This window comes from Phaethon lepturus, unplaced genomic scaffold, assembly GCF_000687285.1.
Source record: "Phaethon lepturus isolate BGI_N335 unplaced genomic scaffold, ASM68728v1 scaffold179, whole genome shotgun sequence".
Lineage (NCBI taxonomy): Eukaryota > Metazoa > Chordata > Aves > Phaethontiformes > Phaethontidae > Phaethon > Phaethon lepturus.
Window position 1 is genome coordinate 46,044 of NW_010565284.1, and position 21,879 is coordinate 67,922.

At 37.0% G+C, this 21,879-nt stretch overlaps 1 protein-coding gene across 1 annotated transcript in view; it reads right to left on the bottom strand.

Annotated features, from left to right (window-relative positions):
- The window catches only part of SMC5 (structural maintenance of chromosomes 5), a gene marked incomplete at its 5' end in the record, with an annotated part of 45,847 nt that overhangs the window by 19,887 nt on the left and 4,081 nt on the right, over positions 1-21,879 (bottom strand). The window contains 11 exons of the mRNA XM_010295117.1: positions 1,920-2,089; positions 2,228-2,401; positions 4,333-4,465; positions 4,664-4,758; positions 5,872-5,985; positions 7,660-7,814; positions 8,962-9,217; positions 10,075-10,146; positions 14,615-14,776; positions 19,084-19,224; positions 20,326-20,460. Coding sequence (XP_010293419.1) covers positions 1,920-2,089; positions 2,228-2,401; positions 4,333-4,465; positions 4,664-4,758; positions 5,872-5,985; positions 7,660-7,814; positions 8,962-9,217; positions 10,075-10,146; positions 14,615-14,776; positions 19,084-19,224; positions 20,326-20,460 — 1,607 coding nt within the window. The remainder of the gene's footprint in view (positions 1-1,919; positions 2,090-2,227; positions 2,402-4,332; positions 4,466-4,663; positions 4,759-5,871; positions 5,986-7,659; positions 7,815-8,961; positions 9,218-10,074; positions 10,147-14,614; positions 14,777-19,083; positions 19,225-20,325; positions 20,461-21,879) is intronic.

Below are 21,879 nucleotides of genomic sequence, written 5' to 3' on the forward strand. Positions count from 1 at the left end.
TGAGGCTGGAAAAAGGGGTCAACAGAAGACTCATGAGATTCAGCAAGGACAAATGCTGAGTCCTGCCCCTGGAGAAGAATGTGGGTCTGGCAGTGATACAAGCTTGGGACAGACTGGCTGCAGAGAAACTGCAGGGAAGGACTTGAAGTATTGGTGGACAACGAGCTGAGTGTAAGCCAGCAGTGCACCCTGGCAGCAAGCAAGGTCTCCCAGCATCCTTAGCTGTGCAAATGGAAGCACAAGCAAGAGGCAAGTAATTTTTCCTCTGTTAGCACTGCACCCTGCTTTGCCCCCTGCCCCAAATGTCAATAAACTGGAACAAACTTGGAAAGCAACCAAGATGGTCAGGGGTTACAGCACAGGCCCTGCAAGGACAGGGTGAGGGTGCTCAGCTTACCCTAAACAGGAGACAGCTTCAGCACACCTAATAGGAACTCCCTCACTACCCTTCCCACAAGGCAGCCACTGACAGGATGGAACCAGGCTCTTAAGAGGTGTATAGTAAAAGGATGACAAACAGTGGACAGAAGTTGAAACAAGAAAAAGATCCAGACTGAATGTCAGTAGAAACTTTTTCCCCATAAGGACAGCAAAGCAGTGGAACAGGATGTCCAAACAGGTCATGCAATCTCCATGGAGGCTTTCAAGATGCATTGGGATACAGGCCTGAAAACTTGGTCTGAAATCAGTGTTGACCTTTGAGAACAAGGCTGGACTACAGACTACATGAAGTCCCTTCAAACCTAAGTGATTCTGTCATTTTTTTAAGTTATATCCAGCTTTATTCAGATATTTGTACCAATTAGCAACATAAATATTTGAAAATAGTTATACACACTGCAAGGATTATTTAAACAATTTCTATCCCTACCGAAAGACATCCACATTATACAAGAAAATGTGTAACAGCCTTGTCTGTAATTGTCTCAGGATTCTTATCCCTATTCAAAATTAAGAGTATTTTTTTTCAAAAGGAAGGATTTAATCAATATTTGTTTAGATAAAGGGACCTCCACCTCCTTCCTCCAAACTGTAATCTGTATTTTAATAAAACACCATGACAATACATGTATCCCTAATAAGCAACCTAAGAGCAATACTTGGCTTTAAGGCTTACGCTCACACCCTGCTGTTTAAAGCCGCTACTTTTCACAGCAACCTGGACACTTGTGACTACACAGCACTTGATTCTAGTCCCTCTAACATCCCTGCAGCTCTGTTCCTCCTCCCACCCCTCCTTTTCAGTTTAATACACCATAAGTAATGCAAGAGCTGTGAACACAAGCACCAGCACCAACTTTCAGAAAATGAAAAGTAGTGTGGCATAAACATACAGGAGTATTTGAAGCTGCAAAATCTACTGGGACTGTGTTACAGGAGCAGAGGGAGTGAAGCCTGGGGCACTCTCGTCTACACTGCCTTCTAGGAGTATGAGCTTAAGCGAAATACCTCTTAAACCATGCCCAATTTCTCCCTTATGACAAAGCAGTAACAGAAGAACTAACTGCAGAGGCCCACAAAACCAGAAAATGTTAAAACAAATTCGGTGGACAATCAGGGTCCAACTTGATCCCCAACATGTTTACTTGGTACCATTTACATTATGTATGTTATGGTATTATCTAGATATGTGCTACCAAGACAGAAGGCTATGGTAATATTTGAGTAAATGAGCGCAATGTCTCACTAGAATCCTATGATTTTATTACAGGAAGTCATTTGGAACATTGGTTACAAGGTTTCCCAAATACTGTCTTAACCTCCATTTCTAAACACCTTCTTTGTCTTGATTATCACCTGTATCTGATACTCAACTACTAGTTATTTTTTAAGGGTAAAAGCACACTGCAGTAAGAGGAAGCCAAAAATACTTCGTTAAAATTGTTCACATTTCACAGATAATATGGCTTGTTTCCTACCTATCATACTTGACACCAATTCTTGATTCCAGCTGTCTCCTCCTGTTTCCTCTCTCTAAAAGCTCCTTCTTCTGTTGCCTGAGCTCATTGTCTCTGCGTTCCAGATGTTTCTGTTTCTCAAACAATGTGGTCAGACGCACATCCAATGACTTTAGCATGTTATTGATGTCCTGAAATAAACAAACACACACCACTAGCATTCGTACCACAAACATACCATGTTAACACATACCTAAGTAGGCTATGCTTATGGCATGATAAAATGGGTAGTAGTTCACATCATATACAGCACAGAAATAAACTCCTACCTGTTCCTGGTTTTCTAACTGTCTTCTTTCATCTGTATCCACTGAACTAGTGAGAAACTGTGCCACCCTCAGGGATGTGTTAGTAGAGAAGGTTAGATTTGTATAAGCAGATACTTTAACAATGTATTTTTCTTCTGCTGTGTACATTTGCCTAAGTTTGGTTTCTTGTATGACCTAAAAAACAGAAAAAATATTAATCTGACAAAAACACTACTTAAGGCAATGCTTTTCAAAACAAGGAATAAACTAGCTAAAATCCACAGTAAAGAACTTCAGCTTATGCAAGACTGACTCATTAACAAACCTTTGCAAAAAGATGATGCTAAGTTTAATGCATCATTATACTTGCAATTCAGAGCGGTCAGCAAAGAACTGTTAAGATACTGTTGAACAGAGTATGTTACCATAACCAATTAAACAGTTTCTGATTATTCTGATACTACAGAGGACACTGGAAAAACCTGTTAATATTTGTACTGCATCATGAATGAGGATTGTACTTGCTGTAGATGCATAACATGCACATGTAGCCTGTGCACCAAAGAACCAAAAGTACTTAAGAAATTAATAGATAAAACCATAAGGTGAGCTGTAATGCATGAACTTCAGTGAAGCAAATTTATCTGCAGGAAAAAAAGTATAAAAATACTAGAGTTAATATTTTTAAATGACTCTTGTCAAAAAGGATATTACAGGTATCAAAGACTTACCATAATGCAAGGTAGTAGTTGTAAACTATAGAAACTGTCCAGTACCCAGGAACAGCAAAAACCTCCATAGAACACAAACCTGACTAAAGATTTTTTCAGTTTATATACGTAGCACCAGCAATACTCTGTTGATTTGGTTTCTACACACTGAAAACTGTTTGCTTTAGATCTCAGACTGTGGTTGACGACATTTCCATCCTAGTCCTTTTTGCACATGCTCAGCTCCATGAAACAGGTCCCCTTTTAAACTAAAGCTTTCTGTGGCACATGTGAAACAAAATGTTGCAAACACTGCATTTCTCAATCAAAAATAAAAATCTTTATACAGCTGAACTGAGAAAGTGCCACGTGAAACACATTCAGAATAGTGGCTCATCTTTGCCCCTAGACCAGCAATTTTTCCTTGCTGCCCACAGAGCTCTGGAAAGGAGGGAGAATCTAAGGAGTAATTCTGACTGTTTACAAGCCATAACTGAAATACCTATTATATAGGTAATCTGCTTCATCAGGTGATAAACATGAAGTGGTAGAAGAATTGCAATTTAAAGATGAAAATGGTTAGGAAAAAAACATTAAGAGAAGATCTTTTCATCTAGGACTCCCTCCACTTTTACCTTCCTCTTCGTTATTCTTAGAGCCTCAGAAACAGGATATAGAAAGGACCAACAGCTATCCCTGAGTTTCTCAAAAAAACCAACTCTTATTGTACTCAGAGAGCCTGAAGTAGTCTTCTGGATTCAAAGAAGAGTTCACTCTCTGTACAAGATGGACAACAGATGTCCATAGACAGAGAAATGAATAAGGATTTAAGTTGAAAACTGTCATGTGTGTTACCCATTATAATCCACCGATGAGCTTGCAAGAACTCACGAAAGACTAAGGCAGGGAGATTACTCCTACTGGGAGCTCTTAGGCTATCTAAGAATCCAAAAGGTTTATATACTATTTATTGCACCAATTTGGACTGAAGCTATACAACTCTATTTGCCAGAAATAGAACATCTTAGTGTTTTTTTAAAAAAGCAGCTTCTAATTGTTGCTTTAAACATGACATATCAGCATTGTCATGTACTACTAACTGTTTGATTAAAATTTTGGCCAAAAATCTCTCAGGCACTTAAAGTAGCAGTTGTTATAACAAAACAACTTCATATAACGTGACTTGGAACAGTATGCAGGTGAAAGACATATTTAACTTTCTGTGAAGTAGTGTTAAATTGACTGGATTTATTAAAGTGTCTTGCAATATGTTTGTGTATAATGAACTGTTATCACTTCTAAAGGCCAAATAGAAGACTAAAGCAGTTTTTTGCTTTCTCCACATTAACTTGCCAAACAATTTCTAAAATAAAACTCTAGACCACATGTGTGTTTGTGCTATTTAGGACATCTCACCCTTTCAATCATGTTTCTGGTCTTCTCTGTTCCCACAGGGACATCATGAACACGGTACTGGGAGCAAAGATAACTCATCACAGGATAAGGAGCATCAAATAACTCTCGTAAATATGAGAAAAATCCGTATCGGCTGTGGAGGAGAAAAAAATGCATGCATCTGAAAAAATCTGTCATATAAGCATGCTGAAGTTACTGAGGAGCCAGAAAGAAGTTCTATTAACCCAGAACTGACTTGATGAAAATTTGATATGCATAGCAACAACACCAAAATACTGTATTTTATATTGCATTTATATACCATTCCCCACTGATATAATCTGATACATACTGTAATTCTTCAATAGGCCTTGAAGGTAAGCTTTCGGCACATGATTCAGCAGGCGCGCATACAGCATTCACTCTTAGTTTCTGATGATCGCGCATCTAAACATAAATTACATTAGATTGTTTGGTAAAAAAGAGCAGAAAATTTCACTATATGAAAATCAAGTATTTATATTTGATTCACAAAAATTGGGAGTATTTTAAACTGACAACCTCTGGAAGAACTCACAAAAATCCACTCTGACTCAGACATGACTGAGTTCTCTAAAAGCCAAACTTAGTTACTGTCTCTGTTAAAATGCCACACATTAGAGAAAACAAAAGCAATCAAAGAAATCCAGAGCTAGGTACTCAATCTAAACAGCCAACCTGGATTTAATAAGGAAGCCCCCTCTTTCATGCTGTAGGGCCATTTTGCACAGATAATGGCAGACCACTGGCTAGAGAGGCTCTGAAAAGCCTGATCCTAACAGGGCAGAAAAGATTGAGAATATAAATGAAAGATCAGTTTAGCTTGTTAAGGCAGCACTGGGTTCCACAACCATGGAGACAAGACAAGCTCCCAGAACCTCAGATGTCACCACCACTGTTCACATACATAAAAATTACTAGCTTCTGTGAAGGCCAGATATGTCTTCAAAAAATTGCAGGACAGTTTGTCATTAATCACACTATTCTGTGGGCAGTAGTTGGGAAGCATTATAACAGTTAATACTGTATCTTGTGGCTTTTTTCTCCTGCATCATCTGTCTGGCTCTCAAAGGGAACAATCTCCTTACTGCTCCAGGAAACAGCAGTGTTAAGAAAATAAAAGCCTGATTTGCTGCTTTTGGACCATTGTCTTCTCACAAAAGATGCCTTCTCGCCTCTTTAGTCCGGAGGCATTGGAAATGCTTGGTACCAAATTTGTAGCTTCCTGCTCTTGTCATTTTCTTGTACACAGTATTTTCTCCTCAGTGACTACTGCTTTGTCAAGGAAGACAAGAATTATTTCTAAAAAGAAATACTTTCTTAGTATTCCTGCATCCCTCCAGTTGGCCTTGGTTTAAAAAAAAAAAATCTTACTCCAGAAGAAAACCTTAGAATACTTCGTATTAGCTATTATGCTGACCTTGACAATCAAAACTTAGCACAGACTTACTTGGTAGACTCCCAAGTTTAAGGCTCCTACATTAGTTATTTAATCAATTTTTAAAACTGGTGCCTACTTGCCTCCCCAAGAAACATTTCCATATCTTCTTGACTCTCAAAAACGAAAGCCCTCATGTCATTGGCTGAAATGTGATTTTCAACGTATTTAGCATATCTATCATCTTTCATATTGATCTGATAAAGAAAGATAAGAAAGTGATTAATACAAGCAGAATTAACACTGCCCCCAAAACATCTGAAGCAGTCAGATGATATCCAAGCCTACATTTAATGAAAACAAAGACAACGTTTAAATGTATTTAAAGACCTATTCCCTGTCTTTTTGCAATCAATTGTCTTGGGAGGAAGCCTTCAGCAACTCATGTGTTATTGTGTTTAATTTTCAGCCACTCATATCCTTTCTCAGCATTCCTGGAGCTATGACTGTCTTCATCATACCACCTCCCATTTTATGCTCCACCCTAACTTTACAATTGCAACCACCACCATCTCATGTCTAGTGACTCTGCTCCAATACTATTAAAGGTACCGCAGCATTTTGAAACAATTAACCTAGGGAATCAAAAATGAAAAAACACCACACTCCACAAATTATTCATATGCAGTTCCCTTTGATTTGAACACAGTGAAGATCAGTGAGTACAAATATACAATTGTGAAGATCTAGAAAGACAAAGATTCACAGGCTGATTGAATTCTCTTTGAATTCTTAAAAAACAACCAAAAAATCCACATTTAAGATGCATGAAACTTTTCATATCTGAATGAAATGTTAATGCTGGAATTCTTCAGTAACTCTCACTAATAAGTAGACATTATGTCACCACACATGACATACAATGGCAAAATTACACCGAGCTACACAATTTAATAACTTCATGTTAGCTAAAGGCTGGGTACACTTACCAGCAATTCAAAAGCTAGAATTTGTAAGTACATGAGATTAACTTACATTGTATCAAAGAAGACAAATTCAGACATTAGTGGATGTTAGAGAGGTCAATGTAAAAAGTAAAAGCAAAGGCATCCTACGAAGGCATTTGTAATATTTAATTTGATGTGGTCTTCCATGAAGAATCAGCAGTTCTAGCAGTAACAGGAAATACTTAGTATTTTATACTAAACAGAAGTAATTTTGAACAGTTTAGCACATGCACGAAGTGTAAGAATTTAGAAACTTTAGCAATATGCTATTAAAATAAGCTTGCAATTCTGAAGAGGAAGACGAGGAGTGCACTGGAGTTTATCCTCTTCACATTACAGGGAGCACATATGGCAAGAGGCTGGGATAATGGTGGAGGAATGCACTAGAAAACCAACAGTCCTTTGGAAAATTTAGCCCTGCTATTCCTAGCTAGTACCACGTCTGTTCAACCAAAACACAAAACAAAACTAGGGATAGATTAGGTGTTTCTACATCTGTAGCTGGCTGTGCAAAGCAAACCACAAACACACCTGGGGGTCACAGTGACATGTCACAATCATTGTGAGCAGACTGTGCTATAAGGGGAGATATTCAATTGTAACTACCACTGCTTTTTTAAGCAGCAAAGAATGACTTCAGTCTAAGTGATTGGCTGTACCTTAAAGGAAATCTGCAATGGACACCTTAATAAAGGACTGCTCCTTGAGGGGGGAAGGGGAAGGAACCATTCCATCTTACTCAATGTTGATTTTTACTACATTGCCTATGGAATTAAAATTAGTTCACCATATTAATATACCCTGCATGTAATTGGCAGCTCATTTCAAGGTGTGTCTTCAAAGTCTTAAAGTCATTCTTGAAGCCTTGCAAGGCATAAACTAAATATTAACTGGTTAGTGAGATATACAAGTAAATTTTCTTACTTCAAGCATCATGGGTTCACAAACTTTTTTTTTAAACTTGTCTTTGTTCTTTCTTAGCCACATAAGAGCAGAGTGTGTGTCTTGGAATCTCCCTTTAAGATTCTCTTCCTTCATAGTCATTATATTATTAAGTTGTCCACGGCGATCAATTATTCCTGTAATTTAAGGCAGCTTCTTAAACAGAGCCCATAGCAAGCACACATTATAACTAGCATTTTCTAATATCTATTGACTATGCTACTCCAGCAGTAAGATTGTTAGATTATAAAAATTCGGTTTCACTTTCCACAATCAAGATGCTGCTTATTCTAAAGAAATCTTAAGAACTATTAAAGCTGAAAATCTAAAATAAAATGAAGACTTACCCAAAGGATAATGAGATGTGGTAGCACAGTAAAACCACAGGAATTTAGTCCTAAAAATATCTGCCTTCAAAACTTATTCTACCTTTATATTTAAAACCAAAAACACCCCAAGAGGAAAGAGGTAGCAGGACTAGCAATATGAAATCTGAGTGTTATTTCATGTTTGCAGAAAACAAAATGTGACAACGAACTGTGTGTGAAAGCATTTGGTGTTCGGGAGAAAGAGAGATTGAGTACTTTCTGTGCTTCTCAAGGTAAAATATATAGTGTCTCCTTCTCTAGATCACTTGGTCTCTCTATACTTTGTTTCTTCTCAGATTCTATGAGAAGTTGAGTGCCATACAGATAGGCCCATACAAATGTACTATACTCACCAAGGAATATATACAACAATGTCTACCTGCCAAGCTCTAGTTTAATTTTATTTCTTAGAAAGAAATAATTGTATATCCTAGGCTAGTATATAGGAATTGCTATAAGGTTAGCTCAACTTCGTCTAGAAAGGACAAACCCAGCATCAGTAGCTAATCTACTGCCAAAGAGGTAATTTTAAACACTGCATCTTCAAAGCAAACTGCTTTTGCTTCAGGTTTGTGTTTTTGTGTCCTACTAACAGTACACACCTTTATTTAATAACAGAAAAAAAAAAGAAACTGGCAAAGCAGTCTCCTTGCCCAGAGATGAGAGGAAACTAATTTTTTGGAATGATAGTTTTAAGGTAAATTACCACTTTTGAATCTTCTTATTCTATTTTGAAAGCAATTTGTTACTTTTAATAAAACTGCTAGCAGACAAGAGGACTGATATACATGTAGGCTACAACTGAGACTTAAGGAAAATGTCTCAAATTATTTCACTACAGCAGGACAAGAAGATTCTTTACAGAGTCACAAAAAAAAAAAGGAAAAACCAACAGAAAAACCCCCAAGTAACTTACTTTTCTTTTCCCTCTCTTGATTCATTTTCTCTGCTCTTAGATCACTGATATCACTATCAACATTTGCCCTTTCTTCTTGTAATTTTTTCAGCTCATTATTAACAGCATCAGTTTGTGGCTGAAGATTCTCACAGGCTACCATTGTATCGAGCTCATTCTTCCAGTCCTCTATCATCTTATGAGTATTTTGTATTTTCTTCTGTCTGTCCATTTCTTCATCTTTTTTCATTCTTAAAGCTTGATGAATTTCTTCAATCTAAGAATTGTGAGTATTTCCAACATTAAAGGAGTTTAATATACAAAACCTGTGACAAATAACTAGGATATCTGTGCAACTGGTATTAAATACTGATGTAACCATACACTAAAACCACAAGAGTCTTATAGTTCCAATAGTCCTATGACAGTTGAAGAACTGACAAGATTTTTTTAAGATTTAGGAACATTTAAGCAAAAATACAATGAAGGCTTTAAATCAATTTTTAAAGTTCCTTTATTTTTACAAAAGCAGAAGCTTAAAATCTTCCTTAACATATTTGAAAGTTAATCTAAGATTGCATATAACCTATAACATAAATACAATGTGCAACATTGAGTCTGAACCCTTATACATTTAATTTACACATTTCTTGACCGAGTGCCTCAATGAAGTTCTGTAACTGTTTTACACATATCTTTGTTTTCTTTTTAAAAAAAATGCTGGACATACACACTTAACAGAAGCAATAACCCTAACCTCACATAGAATCTTTGAGGGCATGTTTAATGCTGAGTGCATTACTGTACTATAATGGCTGTAGCTTTTCAAGAAAGCCTGTAACATAGCACACAGACACACACACAGTTTGTTGCACAAGGCACTATGACCATTAGTAATACCTGTTCGATTAACAGGCATTTTAAAGATTCATTGCATACTGGAGTGAAGTGTGCAAGCACTTGTACCCTCTTCAGATATTTTCCCTCCCCACTAACAGAACAGCAAACAGAGGAAACCCATATCTGTTTTACTGCAGAATTTAAGAAGTAGCATTCTGCCTGAATGTAGCACATGCTATAGCTAGTACTGAATTAATACATCAGCAAAGAAATACCAAAAATATCATGACTTACTTGTTTATCTTTCATCTCCAAAGCATCTTGCTTCTGTTTACATCTTTGAGAAACATCTTTGATTTCAGCAGCCTGCATACAGTAAGATACTTAGATAATAATAAATTCAGTTATATTTGTAAAAAGCAGTCATATTTTGAAGAACATTCTGTATATGCATTTATTCCACATTTTATTACTGACGAAGTCATACTCACCAGTTTCTTTATTCTTACTTGTATCTGTAACATGTATATTTTCAGCAATTTGTGAAGAACTGAATAATGAAATATAAACTGTTCACAAACATTCAGCTATTGATCTGCAAATTCAGGTATGACAGATAAAGGAAGCCTAACTTCATGTGAAATTAAAGTAACTCCATCCTCAATTTCAATAAAAACGTTACATTCAGATTCTTACACTTACAAAATGTTCTTGCCTCTTTTTCCAAACAAACTTTACCAAGGAAAGCTTATACTTTGAGCAAGAAAGGCATAAGTTCCTAGACACAGGCCAGCCAAAACTGAAATTTGGCAAGATCATCCTACCTCTGAAGTGCATTTTGCTAAAGCTATATCCTACACAGCTGAGCTTGAAAACTTGTTCGTTTATGTGTAGGCACCCAGGTCTCATCTTTTTGTCCTTCTCAGCTTTTACAGAATTGTAGAATAATATTGGTTGGAAGGTGTCACCCAGTCCAATCCCCTGTTCAAAGGGGGTCTTATTAGGTGAGGTTGCCCAGGCAATTGTTAATAGTTGATTCCTGAAGACAGTGGAAATGTACTATGCTTTCTCTGCAAACTCAATTCTTCCTTCCCTGAACCCTCACGGCTGAAAACAGTGCAAGCAGAATACTGGAACACTGCAGAAGGATAGAAGGACTGCAAGTAACTCCAGTGCAGACATGAAAACAAAACACACATGCCACTCTTGCCGGAAAAAATGTCTTCCTACAAACCCAGTCACACTGAAAATGCTAAGATGCATCAAGAATGGAGAAAAATAAAACTATACAGATTCCCTCCCACAACCTGGAAGGTGTATAACAATTATAGACCCTGACTTTACAGCTGTTTGCATGAAGGCAACATGGAACACATTTTGGTCTTACAGTTGACTGCAACATGGTACTGACTCTAAAGACCTGAAGCAGGCACTCTGAAGGGGAAGCACTCTCACAGTAAACTGATGCAAAATATTCACAAAACAATTCTGAAGGATCTCAAAATCAGCACACTAGTAAGGAAGTGGAATTCAATTTTTTCATTATCAATATATCTTCAGCTATCATATATTTATATATACACCTACTTTATACAACACATTAACAACTGCAATTGTTTTTATGATTTTCATGGTACAACCACAACATGTGGCTTTATACTGTTAAATATTGCTAAAAAAATTGTATTGCATAGTCCACTCCGTTCAAATGCTTTTAAAGAGGCTTAAGCAGAAACTACTCTAAGGCTTCTCTCATGCAGTGTTATCAACCTCTTTGTACAAAAGAGGCTGATGTCTTTTTTTCAGAATCTGTGTGCACTACACACCCAAAGCACAAAATTTTACTAGGAATTCTTAGTCTAAACAAATCCTTAAAAGGGTTTTAATACAGAGAGAGACAGAAATAGTCATGCAATGCCTTGATAAATCAATTTCTGCCCAGATTTAGCTCTGCCTTCACTTTCCGTCCAGCTCCTTCCTGGCAGAACCTGTAACACCATGCCTGGCTTTTTGCCAACAAAGTGCAAACACGACATAATGAAGAGGTGGTTTATCTCAGCTCTCACATATATATCCTCAAGCCAAGAGCACAACCTTAAGAAGCAGTTGGGATTAGTTATTTGATAATGGATATAAGCCTGGACTAAAGGGACTGAAAACAAGTTATGTTCCCTACAGGTCTGTGTGTCTGAAATACAGAGGACTTAAAATGCTAAACTGCTTTCCCTTAATGCCAAATTGAAATTTGGCCCCAAAAAACTTCTCAGTCAAAAATAGAGTTATTCTGCTTTTATAATAAAATCATTCATTAATCAACTCCTGCTGGTTTACAGCATAATTATCTGCTAAATGCTCACCAAATGCTTGCATCTACAAAGATAAAATTCAAAAGTTTAAAATAAATTCAAGCAGTATCTATGGAAAAGTGAAGAACTAATGAAGAAGTAGCAATTTAACCAAATTTAAGGTATAGTTCTTAAAAGCCTTAAGGTTTTGCCTTACTTGAAAACTATCTCCTGACACTGCAAGCAGCATTGATTCTCCTTCGAAAGAACTTAATTTTCACTGCCCAACTAAGAACGTATGTGGGAGGGAAACAGATTTCAGTACCCAGGAAAGAGCTACTGTTACAAAAGTAAAGAAAGTGGCAATACAGCTCTAACATCTTGTTAACTTGCCTGACAAATTGTTCATGCCATAACCAGGTGTATAATATATTCTCTTAAGCCTTTTTCCAGGATTTTGGACTCTATGGGGGCTTCTTCAAGATGGAATATTAGCCATTCAAATTAGACTTCCATGTATCATTTAACATCAGAACAAAACTCAAGCTTGAAAGTGTCGTATTACAATACTATATACAACATGGTCTACTACTGCTTTCCAGTGATTATTTACTTTTATTTTGATTGTAATATATAGCTAAATACTATCTCAGTAAGTCTTCTATTTCCTTTTTCACATCTTTTTGACTTCTGGAATATTTCAGAACAAAATGCACCCAATTCATTCTCTGGGCCCAAATTGAACACCACTTCAGCATACAGTGAACATTCAGTGTGTGAAAGCCTTATTCCACAAGTTTAGATTGAGCACAAAAATACGTTAATCCAAGAGTATGAGTCGATCAGCTAGTATACTTACCCAATTTTTCTTTCACAGTTCTGTAGCAAATAGCCTATGCTGAGCATGCTCCCTGCAAGTTAAAACTAAAATGCTGTTTTGTCATAGGTTTCCCACACAGAGTATAACTCATGCCAACAGAGGATATCTTTTATATGAATATAAACAGCACAAAACTTCTAACAATTGTGGTAGCAGTGATTCAGTAGAATTCTCTCCTGTTTTTAAAAATATATTAGTATAACATTAATTAAAATGAAAGACATGAGTAAAACCTAGCAGGGTAATACCAAGCTGTGAAAACAAAGCTTAGGACTTCAGAAGCATGAAGGCCCTTACAGCATTATGAAAATTAATTTCAAGCTTCTAGCTGTTAACTTTCCTTTAAGGAAGTATACTTACTCTTAAAACAACAAAAACCCACAAAACAAACAAAAAACCCCAACCACAGCCAAAAAATCCACTTCAATAGAATTGCAAAATTTTTAAAGATTTAGGTATTCTGAATTACAGCATAATAAACTCTTGCAGTACTGTGGAGCACAAAATTCAAAGGATGCATTTAGCAAAGGGCTTTCTTAATAACAATGTATTTGGGTAAGTAGTATTGCCTGGGGCAGTTTACAACAGAAAGAGAAGTGGTGTGAACAACAATCTGTGCTTTTGTTTGTCTGGTCTTTCTGCTGTGGTTTTTTCATTTTTGTGGTGGGGTTCTTTGTTTGTTTGGGGGTTGTTTGTTTCTTTAATGAAATCAGATGGACAGTGTATTAGCTCACAGCACACTAAGTGCCACTAAGTTTCAGACCCTGATTTTACAAGACATTTCAAGACAGCAGTCCTCTACCGGTGTCACATATGTCTCCACCAAGTCCTTTGATCTGATCAGTTATCTTCAACCAGAAGTCACTGCAGCAACCATTCTCATGGTATCATTTAACTTTGGTTATCCATTAAAAATTTGTACAGCCTATGCTTACAATGACTTCTGCAGCCTGAATAGCACATGATAGTTAAAAACCTGCACAGAATTACAGTACTTTCCTAGTTGTCATACAGAAATAGTCATTTTCCATATTCCTGGAGAGAGCAGCTACTCAAAAAACTCATAGTAAGCTGTAAGGCATACGTAAATTTACCATTAAATGCTCTTATGCATAGAAGTATTCACAACTGATGAAGGATTACTATCTAATAAAAAAAATTATACCCTACTTATGGTATTAGGTTAAATATTTGAGGAATGCTTTTAGGCCAGAAAAACTATAATTTGGCTTAAGTTAACCACCAAACTGGCTACATTTTAAGAAGATAAAAAGAGAATCCACAAACCCAAACTACAAGACACATGAAAACAGGCAACTAATTCTATATAAGTATGTAACTTAGGGAAACTGTAATATTATATCGCTGAAGATTTTGAAGGGTCTGTGGAGAAAGTTGTAAAATTTGCATGCTCTTAGATTTTGGACTTTCAGAGTTGCTACTGAAGTTTTACTAAGAAATGTATTCCTTGAGTTTTACTGCTTTTAATGGAACACAGAAATGGAGACGGCAGTAAGCACCAAAGGCACAAGTATTTCAGAAAAATTTCTTCTGAAACACATCATTATGGCACACTACAAAGAAAGAGATCATTGCTTTACAGTTTACAAAGCTGAACACAGAACACCTGAAATATTACATATGTTAACTGAGAACTTAAAATACCTACCGTATCTCTGATTTTTGTATCCAGACTCTTAAAATATTCTTCATTTTCTTGGATTTTTTTTGTCACTGGGGACTGCATTTCTTTCAGATTCTTCAGGTCTTCCTTGGCTTGGTCTCTTCTTTGTTTCACTTCCTCATGCTGCTGACGAACATTTTCATATTCCTTGAAAGAGTTGAAAGTAAAATAATTAAAGACTTTTGTCTATTTCAGTATTTTATACTGCTCTAACATTTAATTGTACATGAGTTTTAAGAGAAAAATCTCATTTAGAAGCTAGTATTAGAGCAACTGCTTAAGTAAACCACCTGTTACTAGTCACTATGACTAGGACATGTAGGGATCATTCAGTCCCCAGTGAACAAGCACACGCATTCAATGTTCTTAAATAATATGCAATTCAAGTAGCAGAAGAAATGACCAATTTGTCTACAATTACCTTGCCTCTAAGTCCATCTGGGATCGGTGTGGAAAAAGTAATTCTTTAGCTCCTTCTGTCCATAGTTTGAGCACTACTTAGGCAGAAGTCCTCAAGCTAAGGAGCAAATAACCACAGAAAACTTCAGGAGAAAGAAAAGGAAGGAGCTGGACAGATCATCGGAACCAGTAACAGACATAACCCTGAAGTAAACCAAGGAGAGACAGAGCGGAACAGAACTGAAAACAAACAAAAACTCCACCATACACCACAAATACTACAGAAGTCGCTATCTAGGGAGTTTAACTGGAGATGCATTCCTAAGCAGAAAGAGATGGTAAGCTGTGTGGTCACCAAGAACCTGCACTTCAAGAAGGTGGGAATTTTGGGGAGATAGTAGTTTAGGCTGAACGAGTCTTTTTTTGTCTTTTTTTTTTGTGAATTTTTTTGTCACTGGGGACTGCATTTCTTTCAGATTCTTCAGTTCAACTACTGGTGAATTTTTGTCTTACACTCTCTGGAGAGGGAGGAAAAAAAGAACAAAAAAACCCAAAACCAAACAAAGGACATGACATTCAAGGATTGTTAAGGGTTCATGAGAAAAAAGATACTCAGAGGACCAGAGGGAAGAGGAGTAGATACTTGTACATGGGGAGTGGGGGGGGGGGCGGTGCAGAGGAAGGGAAAGCTGTTGGATTTGGCAGCCACTAAAGAAAGCCCCTGGTTTAGAACATATGCTTGAATTATTCCAGGTTTTGCAGCATTAAAAAAATAAACTGAAGATAACCTGCAAGCTTTATCTGTAGCAGCTAACTTTGCTTTATCTGCTACCACTTTTTCCTAGTTAGTTAACTACCCTGCTTGTAAACACACACAATTAATCACAAATAAATCAGCTTAGGCTATTAAGTTCAAATTCCTTCTTCATAGTGTTTCATAACGCCAAACACTATTTGAAGAAAGCTGCTGTAATTCTTTAAGTGGAGTACAATCAGTAGCCACCATTACAAAGTCACAGAGGTAAAGCAATTATACTTCCACTTAGGTGGTGGAATAAGCTTAGAATTTAGTTCTTCTCTAAATAAGGTATTATATTTCAAGTTCAAAGCAAATGCACACACATAAAATTACACCTCATTTCATTTCTTCTGATACAAAGTACAGGCAAGTTTCCCTAGAAATTATGTTTTTATACAGCAAACGCCTTTAACGCTTTAAGAAAACCTGATTTTCACTAAACAACTGCATTTTGGTAACCTTTAAGCAAATAACCTCAATGCTTGTAATTATGCACTTAGCTAAAGATCTGCAGAAGTTCCAAAGGATTTCACACTCCCAAGAGATATTTGCTCCTAAACTATGTAATAAAGCTTTTCTCAGTTGTGAATGGAAGAGGAGGAAAAAAATGGATATAGCTTGGACAAAATACATTTTCAGAATTACATGTTTTCAGGACACTTACATCAGGAGGAACAGCACCTCCTGCTGCTAAAACAGTATACCATATGGTATACCATACTACCTTAATCTTAAACTTGGAAGAATAAGAAACCCCTATTCTTTAAGGCCCTAGATAAGAAGGGCTATCTATGTCAAAAAAACCTGTAGCTCCTTAAATCTGCTCCTTGATTGTAGATGAAACTGTAATTTGATGAAAGTCCCATTAAGGTACACACGAGAACATAAAACACCCCTTAAATCCTTGAGTCCAAATCTTTAATGTTGTACTTCTAGGGTACATTTTATGGAATTTAAAGCAGATGCTAAAAAGCACTTCAGACATGTAGACTTATATAGAAATAGTTTATAATTCTCGACATACAGAAGCAGCTTGCACTGACTAGAAAAAAAAACACTTGACAAGAAAACTGTTTCTCAGGTGAACAGCAGTAGAGTCTTCAGGATAAAAACACAGCTCTGCGGTGATCAAATGGTTAAACAAGTTCAGCGCTAGACTTTCTCTTTTCCACTACAATCAAAAGACAACCTAGTGTCATACTTCAGCTGGCCTGTTTTCAGGCTGCCTATCTTCTCTTTTTCAAACATATTGCAGTTTTTATACATCTGCCTCCTGGCTGATTTGAAGGCTCACCTAGCTATTCTGTTTTGTTACAGAGACAATTCTAAACAGCTAGGTATGTTCAGTCTTCAAGCAGAAACCTATTTTGGGATGGGGAAAGATCCACAGAAGGAAGAATAAACTCCCATGCTCCTCTCAACTTTGGTGAGCCAAATTTTAAGACATCAAAAACGTTTATTCTTAGGATTAAACAGTGCTAGATCAGATGACAAAGAAATACGCCTTTGTAAGAGAATGCATTTCTTCTTTCAGAACGAGCTTGATATTTTGCAACCTAAGAGAATACCAAGAGGTCTATCAGGAGGATTTGACAAACCACAAAATGGCAACAATCATGTACACTAAAGATCACAATGGAAAGTGAAATTTTGTAAAATAACTTCTACCTAGTAAAACAATTGTGTTGACAATCCTTGATTTCAACTGCAGATTACCCACAAGCAAGTGACTTGTGGTAAACAATCTGGTACATGCTACTGATTCTGCACTACAAATCAGAACTTCATGCAAGTGTCAAAACACACTGTTTTTTCCTATAGATTCAGTGGTCAAAAAGTTAAATTAGTCTCAACTGAGTGCACCCACGAGAAGTATTTAATATACTCAGCAGCACAAACTGTCTAGAAGACAGCAGTAAGATGTGAAGAGATCTGCCTGAATTTGCTAAGAAACACATAACTAACAGCAATGTTCTGAAACTTATGGAAGGCAATTTAACTGACAGCAGGTAAGATTCTTAACCTTGGTTCCCCCCAACCAGTTTCCAATCAGCCTTCAGAGTTTTCTATCTGCAAGTACCTTAGAGGACAATCAGTATCAGTCTACATAACTATGCAAGACCTCTTCTAACATAACTCACCCTTCTTGTTAACTAAGCCAGGCTAACGCATGTGTGGTAGGAAAAACCTGCATCATTCAGCAAGTGCAGAAGTCCAATCCTAACAGCACAGTGCATACAAGCTCGCCTCCTTAGCACCTACCACCATCCATCTATTTCAATTGCTGCTCCTATATCCCTCTGTGCTGTTAGCAGAGGTTCACAGGCAGTGAAGGCAAACATCCCCTGAAACCAGTTGCTCCTCAAGATACAAGGTACAAAAAGTTCTTTGTATACCCATGCAAGGCTTTGTAATCTGCAAAATTGCCACAGAATACCTTACGAAGTCTCCTGCATCCTCCACAAATACTACATGTAGGTTTTCCTAAGTTCTGTATCTGTACTTCATGAATTCTGTAAAGCTTGCAAACAAGGCAAACAACATATTGCTTCAATATAATAAAATCCACATCAGCTCAAACTGTTTGTAATAATTTAATCTGAATGACCATTCAACATTAAACTGAACTACAACCATCAGAGTGCTGTTTAGAAAGACTTATAGAAAGACTTATTTTGCTTTGTGTAAGTGACCTGTCCTTGATTCTAGGTTTTTAAATTTGTTTAAAATACCTATCTCTCCAAATACCAGTATTTTTTAGATTGGCAGCCTATATTCACCATCATTTGTCATGCACACCAAACCTCAATTAGTAAACTAAAATTAGCAAAGGGGGAAGGCAACCTGTAAAAAAAACCCCAAAAAACCCCCAAAACATAAAAACCACACTCTGTAAAAGTTACAGCTGGAAGAAGCAAGTGGGACTGGCAAGGCACAGATTAAATTAAGCCAGTTGTGTCTGCAAGGAATAAAAGGAGTACTGCTCTTGGCGCAATGTTGCTGGCTTTCCTAACTACTTAAGTTACTTCTTAAGCAACTTCTTCAGTCCAGCTACATATCCAAGCAAATCTCTGATCAAAGTTAGGCCAAGAACAGCATTTCAAGACCTGGCCTGTTTGCACCAAGAAATTTTAATGATGTTAAAGTTATTTTAAATTTAAAATTTCTTTTAAAGAAACTTTTTGCATATTTTATAATCCTGCAGTATTAGGAAAAATGGATTAGGTAAGAAAAAACACGGAAAACAAAAACTTACCACCCAAGGCCTCTTCCGCTCAAGCATCTCTATTGAGTCTAGATGGCGCTTGCGCTCGTGGTATCGCTCAACATCTTGTTTGTATCGTTCAAGCCTCTGTCTCATTTTCTCCAAAGAATTAGTTTTTTCTCTGCACAAGTTCTGTAAGAATATACATTTTCATGTTTTACATTATCTACTTATCTACTTTGTGAAAACATTTTCCAGATATAGTCCACACCTCACCTGTACATTAAAGCAGAAATTTAACACCTGGGAGGACATTTTAGTACAGCAGTAATCAGAGAGGAACAACCCAACTAGGACTAGTTGTCCAGCTTTGCTAAGTATGTTTATCACATACTTTTTGTAAAAACAGATCTAATGTAAACAGAAATCTTAATCAAAGAAATTATTTCATTTAGTTTCTCAGGAAGAAAATAAATCTCTCTCCCTACAGCTCAAGCCTCCATTAATTCTAGACACTTCTAAACCACCATAACTGGTTTTGCTAAATGTAAGTATCAAAAATGCTTGTGAAGCGTCTTGTAGAGATTTGTAACAGAAACATTAAGGTTGGTATGTGAAATGTAGTATGTATGAGTGGAAATGCATGCACACACACAAGAAGGAACAGCAGAACAAAAGATTAAAAGAATGGCCAGTATGGCTAACAACAGACACTGTTCCCAAGACACCATCCCCAGCGCTAACAGCAAGGAACACATTATTTCTGCAAAGATCACTAAGACTGCACTCTGCTAAGATCAGGGAAAGACACTATCCTGGTTTTAGGACACAGGAACAAGGTTGCAGCTTACTGCATACACTCTCCCTTTTCCTCTTTGTCTGTTAATATTGCAAACCAGGAAAAACAGGTAGCAGGCAACAATCTTGTCCATAATTTATGGAAGTTGAAGTCAGCAAGATTAAAGCAAAGGACCACCCTATAACAGCTGATGACTTTTAGAAGGCATAAAGGATCAGTTCAGAAAAGCTGTTGCCAGTCAAGAATCCCAGAGAAGTGATGAGTAGTTGACAACAGGCATGCCTTGTTCTCTGTGTCCAAACCACTTGCACATGTGTCTTTGTGCTTATGAGCATGTGAGTGTCGGACTGAATGAATTCTAGGAGAAGATGAACATGATTCAGTAAAATCAACTTATTGCAGACTTTGTGAATAGATACCATCTTCTAATTCTGCAAGATCTCATGTTAAATTTTATTATGCTAATTTCCCTACACTATAATGTGCATGTCTACCTCCAATTCTCTTTCCTTTTCTCTGAAGTTTTTCAGTTCACAGTGAAATTGGTACATTTCTGGAGGACCGATGGATTTTTCAGTGGCTTCAAGCAACTCAGTCTTAGTCAGTTTTGCAAATTCTCCAACTTTGTCCTGTAAAATTAAAAAGTTACAAAAATACAGTATTAGTTAGAACAGTGCAATACAGTAATACTAGATTTAAATACCACAGTTTACTTCTCATGAACATCACCTGACTTACAGTTCTATGCCAGATAGCTCTGGCCTAGTTAAGCATAGGATGCTTAACTTAAATCTCAGAGTAGCAACCAAACTTTCCTAAATATTTGTGCAGTTTCATACACCCTTGTCTTGGACCTGTTCTGGAATGATTTTCGCTGTTCTTGGCTGTTTGGCAGCTTTTGAGGGTAGCTGAGAACATCGGTTAGGTTTTTTTTTAATTGGTTATTAATCTTCTGAACAAGACAGGTTAGTACAGACAATTAAAAGTTTTATTCCACTGTAGTCTTAATATTGGCTCTTAGGCTGCTGAGGCTACACCTTCCCAGTATAAATGCTATAGTTAAGCTACAGTTAAGCACAAGTTAAGCAATACAGAAGTTATTACCGGCTGGCAGCCAAGGGTATTAGGAAGTATTGCTACCATCCAAGGCAGAGGAACAGCTCAAAACCAAGACCGGAGTAAAAGGTGTGCTTGCCATTGCTAGAGCAGCAAAGAGCAAATAAACCTAAACTATCAACATAGTAATATTCACTGAACTGACATTTACGTACTAAACAAAAAGCTAGTTTAAGTACAAAAGTGATGTTGGCAGACTATGCAGAAAGTTCTACCCTAAACAAAAATTGTGAATATGTAAATGAAAAAAACCCACAACAAAACCCCAGAATATTTGTTTCCACAATATTAGCTTTCTAAATTTTAACTTTTTCAGCCTGTCTTCTTGAATGCACTCCGTGAATAGAACAATAAACCCATGGTTGGCTAGGCTCTGATAAGCTCTCCTTTTACTACCATCCCTTATGATCCACATGAACTTGGAAGGTCTTAGGAAGGAATCCACCATAACTTTTTTTAAGGTGCAATTGTGAGGCAACTTAGTTATCTGCATCGAAATCCTGACATGCCCAAGCATGGATTCAAACAGGGAAACCACTTGTAGCATTCCTTAGCCTTCTCTCTCCTTTAGGAGCCATGTTCCATCAGGATGATTTTACACTTAGATAATTTGATCCTAAATATCTTTAAGTCCTATGCTATGCTCAAGAAACTGTTAAGCCACAGACATTACCAAAAAGGCTCTAGTGGCAGTCTCTGTTGCAACTGTAGAGTCATTTAGTAGGACTGCTTTCTGCTTTTCGGAAAAAGAAATCCAGACAACTCTTCCCCTTCACTTAACAAGTACAGGATCCAATCTTGAGGAACTGACAGGATGTAACCAGAGAAAAGTGCATGCAGGGATTGACTGGAAAGGTCAGGGATGCAGGATACAGGAACCATGCAGGTATGGAGACAATGCTAGATCTCAAGACCTCACAAAAGTTTCCCTA